Raw genomic sequence first — 16431 nt, 5'->3', positions numbered from 1 at the left:
GGCAGTTAGACTTTTAAACGTCAGTCACGTGTATTTTAAAACCTCCGTTAAAGCTACAGCGCTGTACAAAATGCATCACCGAGTTCGTTACGTCGCCTTGTCGTATTGCTCATTGATGTGGACAGTCTGCTTTGTCACGCTTCCTTGTTTATGTTTATGTTGAGGGAGACGCAAATTTCCACACGGCTCGCTCCACCCTCGCTTAGCCTGTTTGGACACCGCGCTGACTTATGGGAAATGTGGTTTCAAAACTTCAACTGAATGCGTTGCCTGGAGCTGCTAGCTTCACCATTCAAAACTACATTTCCCTCCTGTAGTCGGCTTCGCCGTGTTGTTAGTGGATATCCTGCGCTCGCATACGGTAATAACACTGAAACTGCTTGTAAACAGCTGCCTCGTCACTGCACTAAACCGGTGAGTTTAGTCATTTTTCTTAGTTTTTGAAAAGCTAGCGATGTTAATGGGCTTTTCACAGTAGTGAAAGCTGTCTATGTTTCTAATTATAGATTCCGGCGATGTCCAGAAAGAAAACGTCAATAACTGGCATCTTAAGTTGTTTTTTGGCTGCGATGCAACCGCTAAATTTATTTGTGTACTGTTAACAGACGAAGCTAATGTCATCTACAGCGGACGGCTGCAGTGTTCACCGCTGTTATGTTTGTTGTTGGCGGTTTTCATTGTCAGGCCGCAGGAGCTGGCATCATCAGTTGGCTGTGACCGTGGCCTCGTCCTGTCCTCTAGAGGTCGCTGTTCCTCCCGTTTGTTTATTTGTTTATTTATGTACATTAATATTTAAGTGACGACGACAAGCTCACAGTCTCAATTTCATGCCGGGCTAACAAATTACTAATGAGTGGTGAAGGTGAATGAAATACAGTTTAGGTTATTCAGGTCTGAATCACAGGGTCAACCCATTCCTTTTCATCAGATAAAGACAATTAAATAGTAGCAGATGCTTGGCTGCTGTCAAATGATATTAGTTTATCAGTTTTCATCACTTAATTAACGTTTCTAACAGCCAAATACACCCCAAGGTTAATCACAGCAAAGATTAGAAAGTTTATTTGTATACCACTCCTGAAAGTTTAGACTTTTTGTTTTTCTTTATTGGACAGACCATTATTGTAGTGTATTGATTCTTTACAATGATAGAATAATTTTTCGCTGCTTAAACTCAAAATTCATCACTCTCTTTTTCAGCTCGTGACACACTGACCTGCTTTATCTTTTTTATCACACTGTATTGTCTCCAGTGTTTAACTTCCTTATCTCCTCAAGGTCCCTGTATGTGGCTGACGACTGACAGAAATGTCAGAGACGTCGAGTGATGCCGAGTCGTCCTGCGGCTGGACCATTATCAGTAATGAGGTACAAACACTTTGTTCCTTATTGCTTTTTCCAGCTGTTTTCATCTGTTGTTGTATCAGGTTTTGGAAGTTTTACTACAATGCAAAATGTAAAAAAGAAAATAAACTCTGGATCACAGGATCAGCAGAGTCCAGTATCATATTTCACTCGTGATTATCTGAAAGTTGATCACAGCTTTCAGTAAACTGTTGAATATGTTTAACATTTTCTGGCCAATTTCTTCTCAGCTCATTCTTGGAAATGTTTCTTGTATTTTATTGGCGACTAATTTAATGGTGTCAGATGAGATGTTTGTGATACTGAGAAGAGACAAATTCCATATGATAAACTGTTCATTTCATTGTAATAAAACATTTGCAGGCAAAGTATCCTGATGTGACAGAAATGATCAGTTCCCCAGAAAAAAAAAACAACTTGTATACAAAAATACTCTTTTTATGACTGATGATTTTGGCAAACAAGTACATCTGAAGTAAAACCAGAAAACAAGCTGGGGTTGTGCAGTCAAGACTATTTTTGCTTATTGTTTGTTGCAGCTGTTGTTTTTCCCATTCATGGGAACTTTAACCCAAAGTGCCGTGAGTATCCTGCTAGCAGACTGCAGTTTGTGCAGTCACAAAGGCAAATGTCAATTATCTTTTAGTGTGGGGACCTTTTTTAATGTCTCTGTTAAAACCTTGCCAGTCAATGCTACAAATCATCTTGCAGAGATATACATAACTGTTGGCTCTCTTGCTCAGTGCTGTATGTCTGCAAGTTATAATCATATATTATCACATGACTCAGTAATTTATAAATCTGTTAATTGATAAGGACATATTTACTCCTTCACTCCTTTTTTCTTGTCTTTACAGGGTTCAGATATCGAGACGCTGGGATCGGAGGTTGCAGTGGAATATGGAGCCGAGCTACTAGAGCGCCCCCCGGTGGAGAAAACAAAACTGCAAGTCACACAGGCCTCTGCATCAGCTGGTAAAAATCCTCATATTATGTTTTTTTTTTTTTTTTGCCTGGGTTTAACAGTAACAGATTTATTGATGATATTGACTGTTAATCATGTTATTAATGTGTCAATGAAAAAATGTGTGATTAGTTTCTGTTTCTCTCAGTCTTGTGTGACATTAAATTGAATGTATTTGCATTGTGGACTGTTGTTTGAACAAAACAGACAATTTTTCACTGATTTCTGACATTTTATTAACCAAACAATCAATCAGTTATCCAATAAAGTCTCTAGTCTCTAGTCTAAAGAGTAGTCAGTGATGGAAATATGTGTGAAGAGCATCTCTAATTATGGAAAGTCCCTGTACAATTACATAATTCATGTTTATCTATGGTACTCCCAGCTGAGTGTGTTGAGGCACAGGTCGCTGCTTCACTTGATGACAGTCTGGCACAACAAACCATAGACGATACGCTGTATGCCTCAGAGGTGAGACGGATAACCTGCATAACCTGTTCTTTAAAAAAAAACACTTTGTCGCTGCTTCCTTTGTCTTCCATTTTTATTATATCGTATGTTCTCCAGGCTGTGGACAACAACACAGAGAAACTGCATGCTGCTCTGGCGTCCTCCAGCGATCACTCAGACATTGTGACTCTCGGGGACTCTAAGGAGGACGAGCATGTTGGGGTGGAGACGGAGACGGCAGCTCGTGAGGAGTTCTACCTCGGTACCCCCTGCAGCAGCCAATATGCCTTCACTGCGGCAGAGGCTGGTAGGACTGCAGCAACATGCTCACACACACTGACAATCTGAAATATCATCACAACTTCTTTAGCAAGCTGATTTTAACGGTCAACATGAACAAAATCGACACTTTCCACCTCTGCCTGTTTTCCACGCTGCCAAAGCAGGTTTGATGTTGAGTCACTGGAAACTTCCACAGAGTCTCGTGAACTTAGGCAACCAACTGAGAAGCCAGCTCACTGGAGGCCGCTCTGTTCCAGGTGGCCTGATTGAAACCAGAGTGAATCTGATATGATGCTAAGCTCGCTCAGCAGTGCACCAAACTAATCTCACAAGAACACATGCTGATCTGAGCCAGCTGTGCATGATCAGCTACATATTAAAAAATGTGAATGTGTGTGTGTGCACGTGTGGGTCTGTGTAGGTCTGGCTAGCTTGGTATATGAAATATGAGAACATGTAGTGATAGTTTTTGTTTAACATCTGTGCTGAGCAGATTTAAAGTGTGAGTGACTTTGAAGTTTAGCATTTTTTTCTTGTTGTTGAAAAGAGTCAGCAAGCAACAACAAATCATCATATCATAATATAGGAGCACTATTTTGTCTTCATTTCTGTTTTAAAATAGAGTTTATGGATGTTGTTTTAGCTGTCTTCTGTTTAAAAGAATGTTCCACGTTTTGGGACATAAACTTAATTTGTAACTGAGAATTCGCTGAGAAGAGTTATGCAACTCTGTGTGGTAATTACGGCAGCCAGTTAGCTCAGCTTAGCACGGAGGCTGTAAACAGGGGAAACAAGTATCTAGTTATGTCATGTGTGTTTAATCCATACAAAACCAAAGTGTAAAAACAACTCTTGTCGGTGTTGCAGGGTTACGTGATTGACTGTTTATTGGCTGTGCATGAGAGTGATATTAATCTCTAACTCCTGGCAAGAAAGCAAATAAGCGTATTTCCAAAAATAATTTCCAGAAATCCTTTAATGTATTCACTTCACAACACAGAAATGCATCAAGACATGGCAACAATGGTGTTCAGGCAGCATTAATGAATCAGTTTATCTGTAATATTGTTATCTGCGGGATTAATCTTGCTAATGTGTGCTTCCTGAGTCTGTTATCTTTTGTGTGAACCTCTTCTTTCTGTCCATTTCCTCCCACCATGTGATCACTGCAGCCGTAACTGTTGTGTGTTTTGCTGTAGTTTTCCCAGTGCAGCAGCCTACAGCGACAAACTCAAGCAGCAGTGAGGACGAGGCAGGACGAAGCGGCAGTACTGTTGTCCGAAGACGAAGGTTGAGGAAGAATACCACAAGCATCGTGACGGAGCCTGAGGAGGAGGAGACGGCACTGGAGTCCGGCCAGAGTGAGGAGGAGGAAAGGGAGGAAGATGAGGTGCAGCGGGAGGAGCTGGCAGAGGAGCTGGCAGAAGTCAGACCTGCTGCTGCTCCGGATGTCCGAAGTGTGCAGGGCCAACGCAGCAGCATCCTCAACAAGTGTATCCTGATTGCCCTTGTGGTAGCCATCAGCATGGGCTTTGGACACTTCCATGGTGAGATATATACTTCATTTCTGTTCAGCAGAAGTTATTGTGCACATTTCCTAAAAGATTTATAGTACAGCACCTCCATCATATATTTACTCCCAGTTAGTGTTTCTGATTTTGTAAAATTATTATAGACTGCTTTTTTATCACATGTAGACCCGCCCACAAGTCTTTCTACTGTCATATGTAAATCATATGTTTGTGTTACAAATCTTACTTACAGGCACAGTCCAGATTCAAGAAAGACAGAAAACTGTGGAGAAAATCCGACTGAATGAACTTGACGGTGTGAGAGATGTGCTTCAGCGACATGTCAGAGAACAAACTTTAACCAAGCAGGTCAGTGACAACACAGGCCACAACTCAACAACAATTAGCCCATGTGCAACATGGCATTAACTCATTGTGCACCATGCTTGTGACTTCTTTCATGTATAATTGTGTGTTTTTGAATTTATTTACTTCATTCTCAGATGAAACCCTGCACTCTCTGATGCAACCCAATGCAACAGTCCCATAATGAATCAATGATGAGTAAATGCGTCTCATTTTTAAAGTTGAAGTTGTGTCAGTCCTGGTCACCATAGTTTGTACTGTTGTAATAGACTCCATTATATTATAAGGTCATTATTAAATCCTGTTTTAGTCTTAAAATTGATCATTGAGTTGAAAAGCTAAAGTTAAAGCAGAAACTCTTAAAATGTATTTAAAAAAACTTCAAATTTATCATTTTAAAAAAGGTATTATTTACTAGAGGACTTTTTCATTCATCCCAACATATCACCAGAGACCTCAGTGTCAAACAGACCTCCAGTTTGGTTAACTTGCAAACCCATGTTGTAATTTTTTGCTTTTTAAATGCTTACATATAAATTTCAATTTAAATGTGAATCTTGTTACGGCAACAGAAGTTTGTTTTGTTGTGTTGCTACTGATTCAGATGCCAAATGATTCATATTTCGAGTGATCATGTCATGTCACGTCATGTGATGTGATGTGATCACCTTCACTAATCCTGAGCCATGTGACCACGACTCTAATGGACCATAATTTGCTTTTTCCTTTTCTCTCTCATGTCCAGAGGGGTGACTTTGGCCTGGATGACCTGGATGAGCATACAGTTATTTCACTGCTCACAGAGGTGATTGAGAAGATAAAGAAAGAGAACCAGCAGCTGAACATGGAACGAGCACACATTCAGGTAACTTAATAATACAAATGCTGTTTGTTTCACTTTTCTTCTTGCATTTTGTTTCGCTGATCAAATGCAGAATGATTTCAGTGAACTTTGTGATCACCTTCAGTAATTGTTACCTACATAAATGTTACTCCTGAAGTCATAACTTTCCCTCTTTTGTACCTTCTTTTCCCATTAAGGCCCAGAGAGATGAACTGGAAATGTTGCTGAAACAGAAGGCCAAGGAGAGGAGCAACATTATGTCTCAGCAGCAGAGTTTGACTGCTGAGAACCAGCTGCTGAAAAGCTCCCTGGAACGTGAAGAAAAGACCCTGTCCACCTTACAAGAGGAGCTGAAAACCCTGCGCTCCAAGATTAGAGATCGGGAGGCGATTGGAGCTGGCATTGAGTCACTGCTGTCAGAAAACCAGAGGCTGAAAGACCAGCTGGAGGAGGAGAAACGGCTGAGACGAAGCTTCCACAGTCAGAGGGAAGACATGATGGCTGAAGCGCAGACACTGAAGAAGAAGTTTGACAAGGAGAGAAAGATTACAGATGAGCTGAGGAGAGAGTTAAATCTGCTGAGAAGTCGAATTCCTGAAACTGGAAAGGAGGCCAGTTTAGAGGCAGAAGAGCTACAGTCCCGTCTGATGGAGCTGGAAAAGAGACTGAGTTTCGAGCAGCAGCGCTCTGACCTGTGGGAGAGGTTGTATGTGGAAACCAAAGAAGATAGAGCCAAAGGAGACACTGAGTCTAAAGTGAAAAAAACAAAAATGGGCATGACAGGCAAAGTGAAAGAGACATTTGATGCTGTGAAGAACTCCACCAAGGAGTTTGTCCATCACCACAAAGAGCAGATAAAAAAAGCAAAGGAAGCAGTGAAGGAGAACCTGAGAAAGTTTTCAGATTCTGTCAAATTAACATTCAGAAACTTCAAGGACTCGGCTTCGACATTCATCAACAAAGCCCGAGGCTTTTACGATAAGAGAAGTGATCAGAAGAATACAAAAGAGTCGTGGCAACACCGACACCACAAGCCTCATCAAAGACGCTCACATACATTTGACGACTCCTCCCAGAGCAACCACAACACTCGAAAATGCGGAGGTAAAGTTCAAGAAGATCGAGGTCAAAATGCCCGCAGGTCCAGCTTGAAAGGATGCTCGGGGGTTTTTGACTGTGCATACCAGGAGTCCATGAGTCTCTTCAACAAAGCCATGGAGCCGATCAGAGCAGACGAATTTTACCAGCTGCTGCAGAGCTACCTGCAGCAGGAAGTTGACCACTTTCACCACTGGAAAGACCTGGAGATGTTCATTAACAACTTCTTCCACAACGGAGTGTTCATCCACGACCGGATGCTGTTCACAGACTTTGTAAGCGGCGTGGAGGACTATCTGACTGACATGCACGAGTATCATGGACTTGATGATGACGTGTTTGGAGATCTTGATGACTATGTCTACCGGCACTTCTTTGGAGAGGCTTACACAAAAAGCTATCACCCAAAGTAAGGTTTTATTCACAAAGTATCTTATCTTAAAGGCAGAAGGCTACCACAAAGATGCTAAATGTTCCCAGCTAAGAGTTTCCTCTTAGCATTTACTGTTGAACATTCAAGTAATTTCTGAAAATATTCCAAGAATTTTCCCAGAACAAAAGACTTAATATGATACTAATGTAGAAGGAACAGAGACTTCTGCCTTTATGTACTACATTTTTCCAGGGAAATTTATTATACAAAATTTTGTGCTAAATGGCATTTATATTCAGGAAATGTGGCAGGAAATTAGGAATCACAATCCTGTAAAGTTTGAAGAGGAATTCCTGAATTTGGCTAAAGCAGGGTTGATTACTATGAATGACAATATGTTTTGTTACTGAGCTGACTCAGAATGTCAGCAGTGATTGGTTGGCTGGTCGCCAGTCTGGGTCATTAAGTATGAAATAAAATATTCATTCATACTCATAAGTAGAACATGGATGAATGGATTATCCATCATTTTGAAACCAAGATATTCAGTTTACTGGTCAGATCTGAATTCCTGAGAAGTTTCCATCACCAAAGGTTTTACATGGTTATCAAAATAGATAGAATAATAATAACAGTTGGTGAATATTTAACTTCACCATTTCTTCTAATCAAAATACTCAGTGCTGTAAAACTTTGACTGGTGGAAAGTTATGCAGTTTTGATTTGTTATTGAGCTCATTTGATTCCTGACTCCTCTGCGTTCAGTTTTTCTTTGACTTTAGAGTCACTTTTCGCTTAAACATTGTGTTACTTAGACCAGAGTTTTAAAGTGAATGTGGTTCCTGTTATCTTCCATTCTCGTTCCCGTTTAACACATTAATATACATGTGTTTTCTGTGTTTGAATCACACAGCGGTCCATCTCAAAGACCTGACACAGAGTCCAAGGAGTCCAGAGCAAGGCATCAACAGCGAAAGCAGCACAGAGCCAGATCTCGACCACACAGTGAACGTAAGTGGAGCCGATCAGGAAGAAACGCAGACAGACACATGGCTGATGTGAAAATAGAACTGGGTCCTATGCCGTTTGATCCCAAATACTGAAAATATCTCAGCTGGTTTAATGATATAGTTTCAAATTCTGTTTTGGGTTGTATTTAGATGCAAAATCTCTTTTTTTGTAAGTTTGCACAGTTCTAACTTTGTAATGCTACTGAATGTCCTTGATCTGTTTTGTGATTAGTGGACTCATCATTATTAGGTTTGACTCAAAGATGTGGCGTGTCTTACATCATCACACATTTGTAACATGAGAAGGATCATTTAACAGGTGATGATTTTGGCCTGTAAACTATTGACCTGATGAAGATCTCACACTCAAACAGCATCAATACTCACTCAACAGTAGCACTATTTAAAAAAAAAAAACAGACATAAAAATACTGAGCACAAAATGTTAATGTGGAACCAAACTATAAAAAAAAAAGGAAAAAAAAGCAAAAACATGCCGTATTTTGGATGTTTTCATGTACAGTCATGTAGTTGTTTTAATTTGCTGCTACAAAGACGGGTTTGTGTGACAGGGTTGTAATTTGCTTTCAGAGTTAAAATGCAGTTTTCTAACATTCCACCTCGAGCTTGTTTTAACTGGACTTGGCTGTTTAATTTGTTTCACTGACGTGTGTTTGGGAAAAAAAAAAGACTGGAGAATCGATGTCCCTCTGAGTTTAGCTGTGAAAACACATCTCACACAGTGATATTTAACAATAAAACATCTTAGTGTAAAATGTTTATTTCAGTAGCAAATCTAACTCATGTGACTCATTGTCATTACAGAAAGAAAAATTGCCCATGTTCCAGTGTTTGTCAGTGCCTTTCATAAATAAAGATGCTTCCGCCAACTTTTCCCTCAGGAAAATGAGTGTGAAACATCTCTTCTGTCCTCACAAAGTTATTCGCTTGCAGAAATACGGAGATTTCCTACAACAACAACAAAACCATACGTTAAAGTTTAGACAAAGTTTTATACATGTAACAGATTTGTGAGTATCTTACCTTCTCCAAAACGTCAAACAAAACCACATGGGTTGGTAGAGAAGATTTGTATGGAAAAGACGTCCTGAGCCAGTGAAGAGGGTCATCATAGAATCTGTCGGCTTCGTCAACGTAACCCTCCTCGCCGAGGTCCGGAGGACACTCGAGAAACCTCATCTTCATCGGACAGTGGACGTGGCTACAGAGAGAGTACCGTCATCAGCTGCTGCATGTAGCGTCAGTCAGTTAGATCACTTTAAGGCTGACTTGCAGTCAGGTCGCGTTCGACACGGTGCAGGAAGTTACCTTCATTTTGCCACACCAACATCAACATGCCAGATCACAAGCATACGAAATAAAGAGTCATGAATGTGCAGCTTTCCTTCATTTCTTTTTTTTTTGCGCCAACGCTTCATGCAGCCGATCACCTGCAGAGTGCCTCTCAGGTGTGAACAGCTGACCTGTACCTGTAAAAAGGCGTCGAGTGGCAGGGCATGAGGAAGAGGACGTCTGGCTGCAGGGGGCTGGAGACGCGGCTGACGTCACAGAGTGTCTGCAGATGAGTCATGACATCCAGAGCGCCGCGCTGGTGGATCAGCCCGGTGTACAAAGCTGCAGTCAGGTTACTCACTAACAAGATGGAAGCAGCAGCTCGTCGCCACGCTTTCAGATTAGCCAAGGATATCCCTGTGGGAGAAGAAGTGTTAGAAAAACACATCTGGGCGTCGCTTAAAGTACGCAAACGCTTGATGTGAAAGTGAGAACTTACCACAGAAGACCATACAGAGCGGCAGCACTGGATAGATGAACCTGAACTCCTTGTGAGGAAGCAAACTGATGCAAAAGATTCAAACATGTCGGACTGTAAATGTTTTGTGAAGGAGGAAATTAATTCAACGTGTTCACTCAACCTTCAAGGATACGAACAAGAAAATACTGCACATAAACATAACTTTGCTACTGGAGATGATAAATTTTTTTTTAAAAATTCACAATAAAAAAAACATCAGTGCTTGGTGTGAGTTGAATCCTTGTTTCTCATTGGCTAGTTTCATCTTCTGACCATGCACGTAATTAATCATGTGATCACAGGTGCTCTCAAATGTTACTGCTGCACTTCACAAATATTCACTTTTGGCAAATACCTTTTTTTCAATTCTATGTTGTTTTCTGAGTTTAACGAATACCGGCCTGTGAATGTGACAACAAACATTTTACCTGTAGACCACGAGTGTCCAGACCACTGCTGCCAGCAGAATTTTGTATCTCTTGAAGGCGAGGGTACACCCATGAAAAAAGAGAGGAAGATGCGGACCGATCACGACGGCAAACCCCTGAGTGAAGTACCAGTGCCAGGGGTGAGAGCCATAGAAATCAGCCACGCTGTAGAAGATGTTAAACTTCAGGAAGTTGAACTGGACAATGGTCCACTGAAAAACGGAGAGAGTAACTGTTGAATTAAATTTTACACACAGCAGTGAGTAGAATTTAACACTCAAATGGATGCATGATTTACCTTTTCATAGAATATACAGTCGATCACCGTTGAAATCATGACAGCCACAGCTCTGGAAATGAGGACAAAAACCTAAGTACTTATTCACATATTAAGATGTGAGGATGAAATACAGATTGAGTTGACAGGAAAAGCACAAACCCTAATGGAATGACTTTATGAGTGATGAGTCTCAGTTTGTTATCTTCCTGCCAAAAATGGTACATCAGCAAAGGAATCCAAACAATCAGGGCTGTTGGTCGGACAATCACAGCCAAGGCGACCAGGGCCAAATATTTTATACTGCAAAAAACATTGACAACGTGTCTGTAAAAATGTCTGTTTTTAAAGTTGAGATTCGGTGAAAATGAGAAAAGGTAAAGAAGTGACGAATCAACAGACCTGCTGTGTGTTTTGGACCCCGGGAGGGGGAAGTAGAAAAGAGCCAGACAGGTGATGGTGGTCTCCATGCTGTTGGTCAGAGTCCTGGTGCAGCAGTACCACGAGAACCACGAGCACAGATAGCAGAAGAACTAAAGACCAGAACAAGTGGAAACAGCGTGAAACCAAAACTTACTTACTTGCAGCGAATGACTCAGTTTACAGGAAAACTCCTTACTGTCCATGTCGCAGTGTCACGACTTTCCAACGTTCGTATGAGGAAGAAGAACTTTACATCTGCAAACGCAGCAAGGAGCGCTTGAATTATTCGAGGCAGCCATATCTGCAAAGCCAACCAGAGCAGGATTAGAAGACCAAAGTGACCTGCGGAAATTTATTTGTTCAAACGTGTGGACAGAAAAAGTTGTCTGAACAGAATATGCAAGAACTTGCCAGAAGAGAAACTGAATCGCAGTTTATGAGTTGCAGTATCTTGTATGTGAATGCAAAGAGCAGAGGATAGGCGAATCCTCTTATTCCTGCCTTCCATTCCCAGGTGAGATACCCATAAGTCATATTGTCAAGGTTGTAACAGCACTAAATAATGAAATAATCATGAAAATAATACCAAGCTACAAGTTTCAGCTTCACAAACATCAAGAGGTGCTTATTGTTTTGTTGTATTGTAAGAAACAAAAGCCCAGGTCAGAGAGGAGGGAACCCAAACTCTGATCTTTTCATGTACGATAGGTGACAAAATAAAAAGTGTTGTCATATGAAATTTCTTAGTCCAATGGTTTCTATTTGCACACACAATATTCCACAAAAAACAGAAACAGTTTGTTCTTCATCGCTAAACTGTGTGGTAGTGGTGTGAGAAGAGATGAGACAAACATATGCTGTATGTCCCTGATGTACAGAAAGCTTTTGTGTTTTCTGCCGCAGCCACTTGAAATTGTCTGCAAGAGAAAATGAAAGCAAGGAACATCCACTAGAATTTAAGACTCTTGTAAACTGTAACTGACTCTATTCTTCTTCTTCTTCTTCTTTCGGATTATTATAATTTTTAGTATTGTTTTCATCTATTATCTGATTTTGTGTTGTTTTATCTGCAGCTAGTTTTTGTGTCAACCTGGCCATTAAACACTGTGTGTGTGTGTGTGAACTTAACCAGAAATCATTACAAGTTGCAGTATGAAACTGTCTCAACAATGGAGAAAACTTGGTTGCTGCGGATGATACTTTTCATACACCACTTTAGGATCTGGGAATTTGATACACACTGACACATGGTTAACATTTTCCAACAGCAGGCCTGATTACACTATTGCCTGTAACTAATGACAATAATAATTCACAGTAGTCCAGTCGCATTGATACAAAAGATAAAGTCAAAGGATATTTGAAGACCATACGATGGGAAACCTCCAGAGACTGCCAGTACTCATCAGGGACAAAGCTGGTCTGGACCAGGAAGCAGTTGATGAGTCTGAATACCACAGAAAACACAACAACTCTGGCTCTCAGCACACCTGCAGAGTTTTAAAACATCATTTCATATTTGTCCATCAAATCATATTAAAAAAAAGGGGGGGAGACATATTTTCATCATAACATCGCAGCTGTTTGACCACCATTACTTCAATCTATGCTTTTTGTCTATGAATTAAAATATCACATCTTTAAGGTCCCCACCATTGTTCAGAGGAGATTCATCTTTCTTTGAGTACAGTTGGGATTTTCTTTTCCTCAGTTTCACTTCTTCGACCTTGCTCCCAAATTTCAGACGTGGTCGGATGGTCTCCATCAGGACATTGTGTTTGTCGGCTTGTCTGGACAGTCTGCTGCCAACATAGCACGCCTGTCAGGATGTTAAGTCAGGTGTGCTCAGTCAGATGCAGAACCTCTTCAACACCAGGAAATCAGGCACAATGAATCTTATATAAACGAAACAATCGTGAGCTGTTTGGTCAGGTGCTGCGAGTGAATAACTGGCATAATCTTTCCGTTTACATGTATAACAGTATTAAACTTTTACCACTTCAACTAAACAGCAGTGAATTTATATTTACTTCCAGTGAACACAGAGTGAACTGCGCTCACGGGTTTTAGCTGCGCTTCCGCATTCATACTTACTTCCGGGGAAATGTTGCTTCCCGACTTCAAAGTAAAGGTTCTACACTACAAAGATGTTCTGTAGGATGAGCCTCAAACATTTGAGTCAATTTTCTGCTACCTGCAGACGATTTATTTAAATAAGAATCGAGGAATATTTAACAAGGTAAAATTGGAAACGTTTTTAAAAACGATGACATAAAACTACTCACTGTAAAGCCAAGTTCATTCAGTTTAAAATACGTAAGTAAGTAAGAGTACTCTTTTATCGTGCCACTATATAGGTTACTTCAATCCACTACATTTCAGAGGAAATGGTAATTTTTACTTCATTACAGTTACTTTACAGTTTTAGCAACTAGTTACTTTACAAGCTTGTATTTTTGCATATAAAACATATAAGCTCACAAAATGACTCGTTTCTAATAGGCATTTTTTACCGAAAAAAATATTTAATGCCTCCAGCTTCACAAACGTGAGAACCAGAGAACACAAAAACAGTTTTTTTTTTTTTTGCTAAATATAAACGTTACAGTGTACGTAGCCATCGCTCGTAAAGCCTGAAGCATGTTACTGCACAATCCGCTAGGTGGCAAACTGTAGCTATTTCCTGTTACTTCAGAATTCACAGTAGAAGAAGAATGCATGCTTGCGACATGCAAGTGTCCTCGGAATCCGAATAGTTGGATCTTGTATTTTTTACCTCTGTGTTCTTCTGTCTGGTTGTGTTTGTCAATTACGGACCCTTCGGATAAACGCTTCCTGGGTGAGTTATGAATGTTACACAGAAACGCCATTATTACGGCTAAAATCTCATATTTGACCTGTATTCAGGTGACGGGACAACTGTCAAGCTAGTAGAAGCTTTGTTCTCATATCCGGTCTTCAATTTTCAAAATATGATCCGAAGTAGTTTTTAAATAGATAGATAGATAGATATACTTTATTGATCCCAGGCTGGGAAATTGCAGTGAAAATCAGTGAAAAATACATTTTATCGTTCACAATGTTTTTTTTAAGACCGTAAAACCATAAAATTTTGGCAGTGTTCTGATTCTCTTGAGTTCATACCTCGATCGATTGATTAAAGTATCTATCGCAAAATATTAATGTTTGATAAATATCATTATACCCGTCAATATTATGTACTTTTTAAATCAGGCATAGTGTGTAAAGCCTAATCTAATTTAATTTGCCTTTAATTTAATTTTAAATTTGTTCTAAATGCTTCATATATAACTAAAAACTTATTCAGCTTTTGTAGGATATGGACAGGGGTAGTAATGCTTATCAGATAACATGAAGAGAAGGGCCACTGTTCAGCCTTTTTCTGTGAAGAAGCACCACTTTCTCTGAGCAACATAATGCATTCATATTCTACCTTACTGAAAAGGGTAATTCATCATGGCAGTAACACATTCAAGTGAGTTTAGTTGAATACAAGACTACAGGTCCATTCTTGCATGGACCTAGTCCTGTACGAAGGCACCAGACTTTTTGGTTGAAGGGAATCACTGACTTAAGCATTTCTCATGTGGGTGCTGTGGGGGCTCCTGTGACAGATAAGGGATTTAGATTTTTTTAATTACCTTTTAAAATTTGTTTGCAAATTTTGAAATTTATGCAGAACTACAGTGTCATGGCTCTGAATATGCTATTAAAACAGTATCATTGGTGCAATACAGCAGTTAGCTTGCACTACCTGTGCAGCTAGTTATGCCTAAAATGTTTCAAGAACATGTAACATTCAACAGACAACAGGAGATTAAAATGATTTAAAAAGACCCTTAGATTATAACTGATAGTTTCTAGATGAAGTGTCTTGGATAACACCACTTTACTCTTTTTTTCAGGATCTTCTTGTTCCTCAGCATTGGGATTTCATATTAAAAGAAGTCATGTTTAGAAGAATACCCTTGACACAGATGGTCTTTGTCACACTGCTTGGAGTAGGTGGTGGGATTTATATCTATAAACCATACTTTGAGCCTGTGCTGCAGACCCCAGACAGACAGCAAAACCAGGATGTGCCAAAGAAACAGTGAAACAGACAATTTATCAGAATAATTCATCACTCTGAGGAAATGCTTCAGACAGAACCCAAAACAGTCCCATCAGAGGCTGCTGGACTGTCAGAGCTGGAGATCAAGCTGAAGACAAGACCAGCATGGATAAAGTCATGTCCCTCCGGGGTTCTTGTGTGATTGTTAGTGTACAGAAATAAAAATGTTTAATAATGTGGCCTCCTGAATTATCATCTGTTTCACAATTGTGTGTGTCAAAGGTTTGCATGTCATTATACATCCTTGTTTTGATTTCAAAACCTTGTAAACGGAAGGAGCTTGAAAAACTCTTCATTCCACCTTCTCTCAACAACACAAATGAAATGATTTAATCCAGTCAAGTGTTCTTTAAGCTGTAAAGCTCTCATAGCAATTAGCTATTGGGACTGGCAGGTTCTCTGAAGAGAAATCCTTTGGCTGTTTATGTGAATTGTGATATGATGTGGTCAGAGTGAAGATGAAGTTCATTTAATGATTTAGTTGTCATATTATGATGTAATAGTTGCATGTTGTGGTAAAATATCCCATATTTTTTTCTTCATTTTCATCAGTTTTTTTGGAATAATTTCTGAGATTTTATTTGCAGAGCTTGATACAGAAAACAATGTTCTTTGTTTGCAATGTAATGTAAAAAAGATGTGCATGTCTAACTAAGTAAGTAAATATTATCAGCAAAAATGTACTTTAAAGGAGAAAAAGTATAAGCACTTGTTCTGATCATAATTGTGTTATTATGGCACTAGAACCAAAACTAGGTCGAACAGGGATGAATGTGGAACAAATACCAAAAGTGACCCACAGAACAATTACTTAGGAAACAGTGCAAGTCAAGTACAATTACCTCACAGATGTACTGTACATACAATAGCCCGTCTTGGATGAATGTGTAGTTACTTTCCACCTGTGGCCTACTTACTTTTCTCCATGGCAACTGCCAGATGAGTGTGTGGAATAAAGAGTACACACTGTTTCCCTCTGAAATGTATTAGAGTATAAACTAGCATGAAGTACAACTAGAAATACTCGACTAGAGTAACTAACTTGAACAGCCTAAATGTACTCCGTCACGTCCCCCCCTCTGCTCGTCAGGG

The 16431-nt window shown here is 39.9% G+C and overlaps 3 protein-coding genes across 8 annotated transcripts; 2 read left to right on the top strand and 1 right to left on the bottom strand.

Annotated features, from left to right (window-relative positions):
- The first annotated feature begins 94 nt into the window (after positions 1-94).
- On the top strand, positions 95-10298 carry ccpg1 (cell cycle progression 1). Of its 4 annotated transcripts, none has more exons than XM_046386062.1 (11): positions 95-414; positions 1279-1368; positions 2223-2340; positions 2715-2800; positions 2897-3086; positions 4261-4608; positions 4826-4941; positions 5684-5803; positions 5980-7289; positions 8167-8264; positions 9707-10298. In XM_046386062.1, the coding sequence occupies exons 2-11, from the start codon at positions 1309-1311 to the stop codon at positions 9736-9738; spliced, it is 2478 nt and encodes an 825-aa protein (XP_046242018.1). In that variant the 5' UTR covers positions 95-414; positions 1279-1308; the 3' UTR covers positions 9739-10298. The 4 variants fall into 4 exon arrangements, with proteins under 4 accessions (XP_046242018.1, XP_046242008.1, XP_046241999.1 ...); XM_046386052.1 differs by lacking the exon at positions 9707-10298 and adding an exon at positions 9089-9170; XM_046386043.1 differs by lacking the exon at positions 9707-10298 and having other exon boundaries at positions 101-414; positions 8167-8709.
- pigb (phosphatidylinositol glycan anchor biosynthesis, class B) lies at positions 9029-16399 on the bottom strand. 3 transcript variants are annotated; one of them, XM_046386115.1, is made up of 13 exons: positions 16257-16399; positions 12858-13023; positions 12565-12694; positions 11616-11733; positions 11401-11505; positions 11184-11314; positions 10944-11084; positions 10803-10854; positions 10505-10716; positions 10056-10120; positions 9754-9973; positions 9308-9485; positions 9029-9232 (listed from the first exon to the last, which is right to left on the bottom strand). In XM_046386115.1, the coding sequence occupies exons 2-13, from the start codon at positions 12967-12969 to the stop codon at positions 9119-9121; spliced, it is 1578 nt and encodes a 525-aa protein (XP_046242071.1). In that variant the 5' UTR covers positions 12970-13023; positions 16257-16399; the 3' UTR covers positions 9029-9118. The 3 variants fall into 3 exon arrangements, with proteins under 3 accessions (XP_046242071.1, XP_046242062.1, XP_046242078.1); XM_046386106.1 differs by lacking the exon at positions 16257-16399 and adding an exon at positions 13201-13268; XM_046386122.1 differs by lacking the exon at positions 16257-16399 and having other exon boundaries at positions 12565-12651; positions 12858-13288.
- Positions 13881-15518, top strand: LOC124057680 (protein PIGBOS1). Its single transcript, XM_046386163.1, has 2 exons — positions 13881-14043; positions 15131-15518. Exon 2 carries the CDS (start codon positions 15176-15178, stop codon positions 15320-15322), a length of 147 nt encoding a protein of 48 aa, XP_046242119.1. The 5' UTR covers positions 13881-14043; positions 15131-15175; the 3' UTR covers positions 15323-15518.
- Positions 16400-16431: the final 32 nt, after the last annotated feature.

This window comes from Scatophagus argus, chromosome 1, assembly GCF_020382885.2.
Source record: "Scatophagus argus isolate fScaArg1 chromosome 1, fScaArg1.pri, whole genome shotgun sequence".
Classification (NCBI taxonomy): Eukaryota; Metazoa; Chordata; class Actinopteri; family Scatophagidae; genus Scatophagus; species Scatophagus argus.
This window is presented reverse-complemented; position numbering and strand designations above follow the sequence as displayed.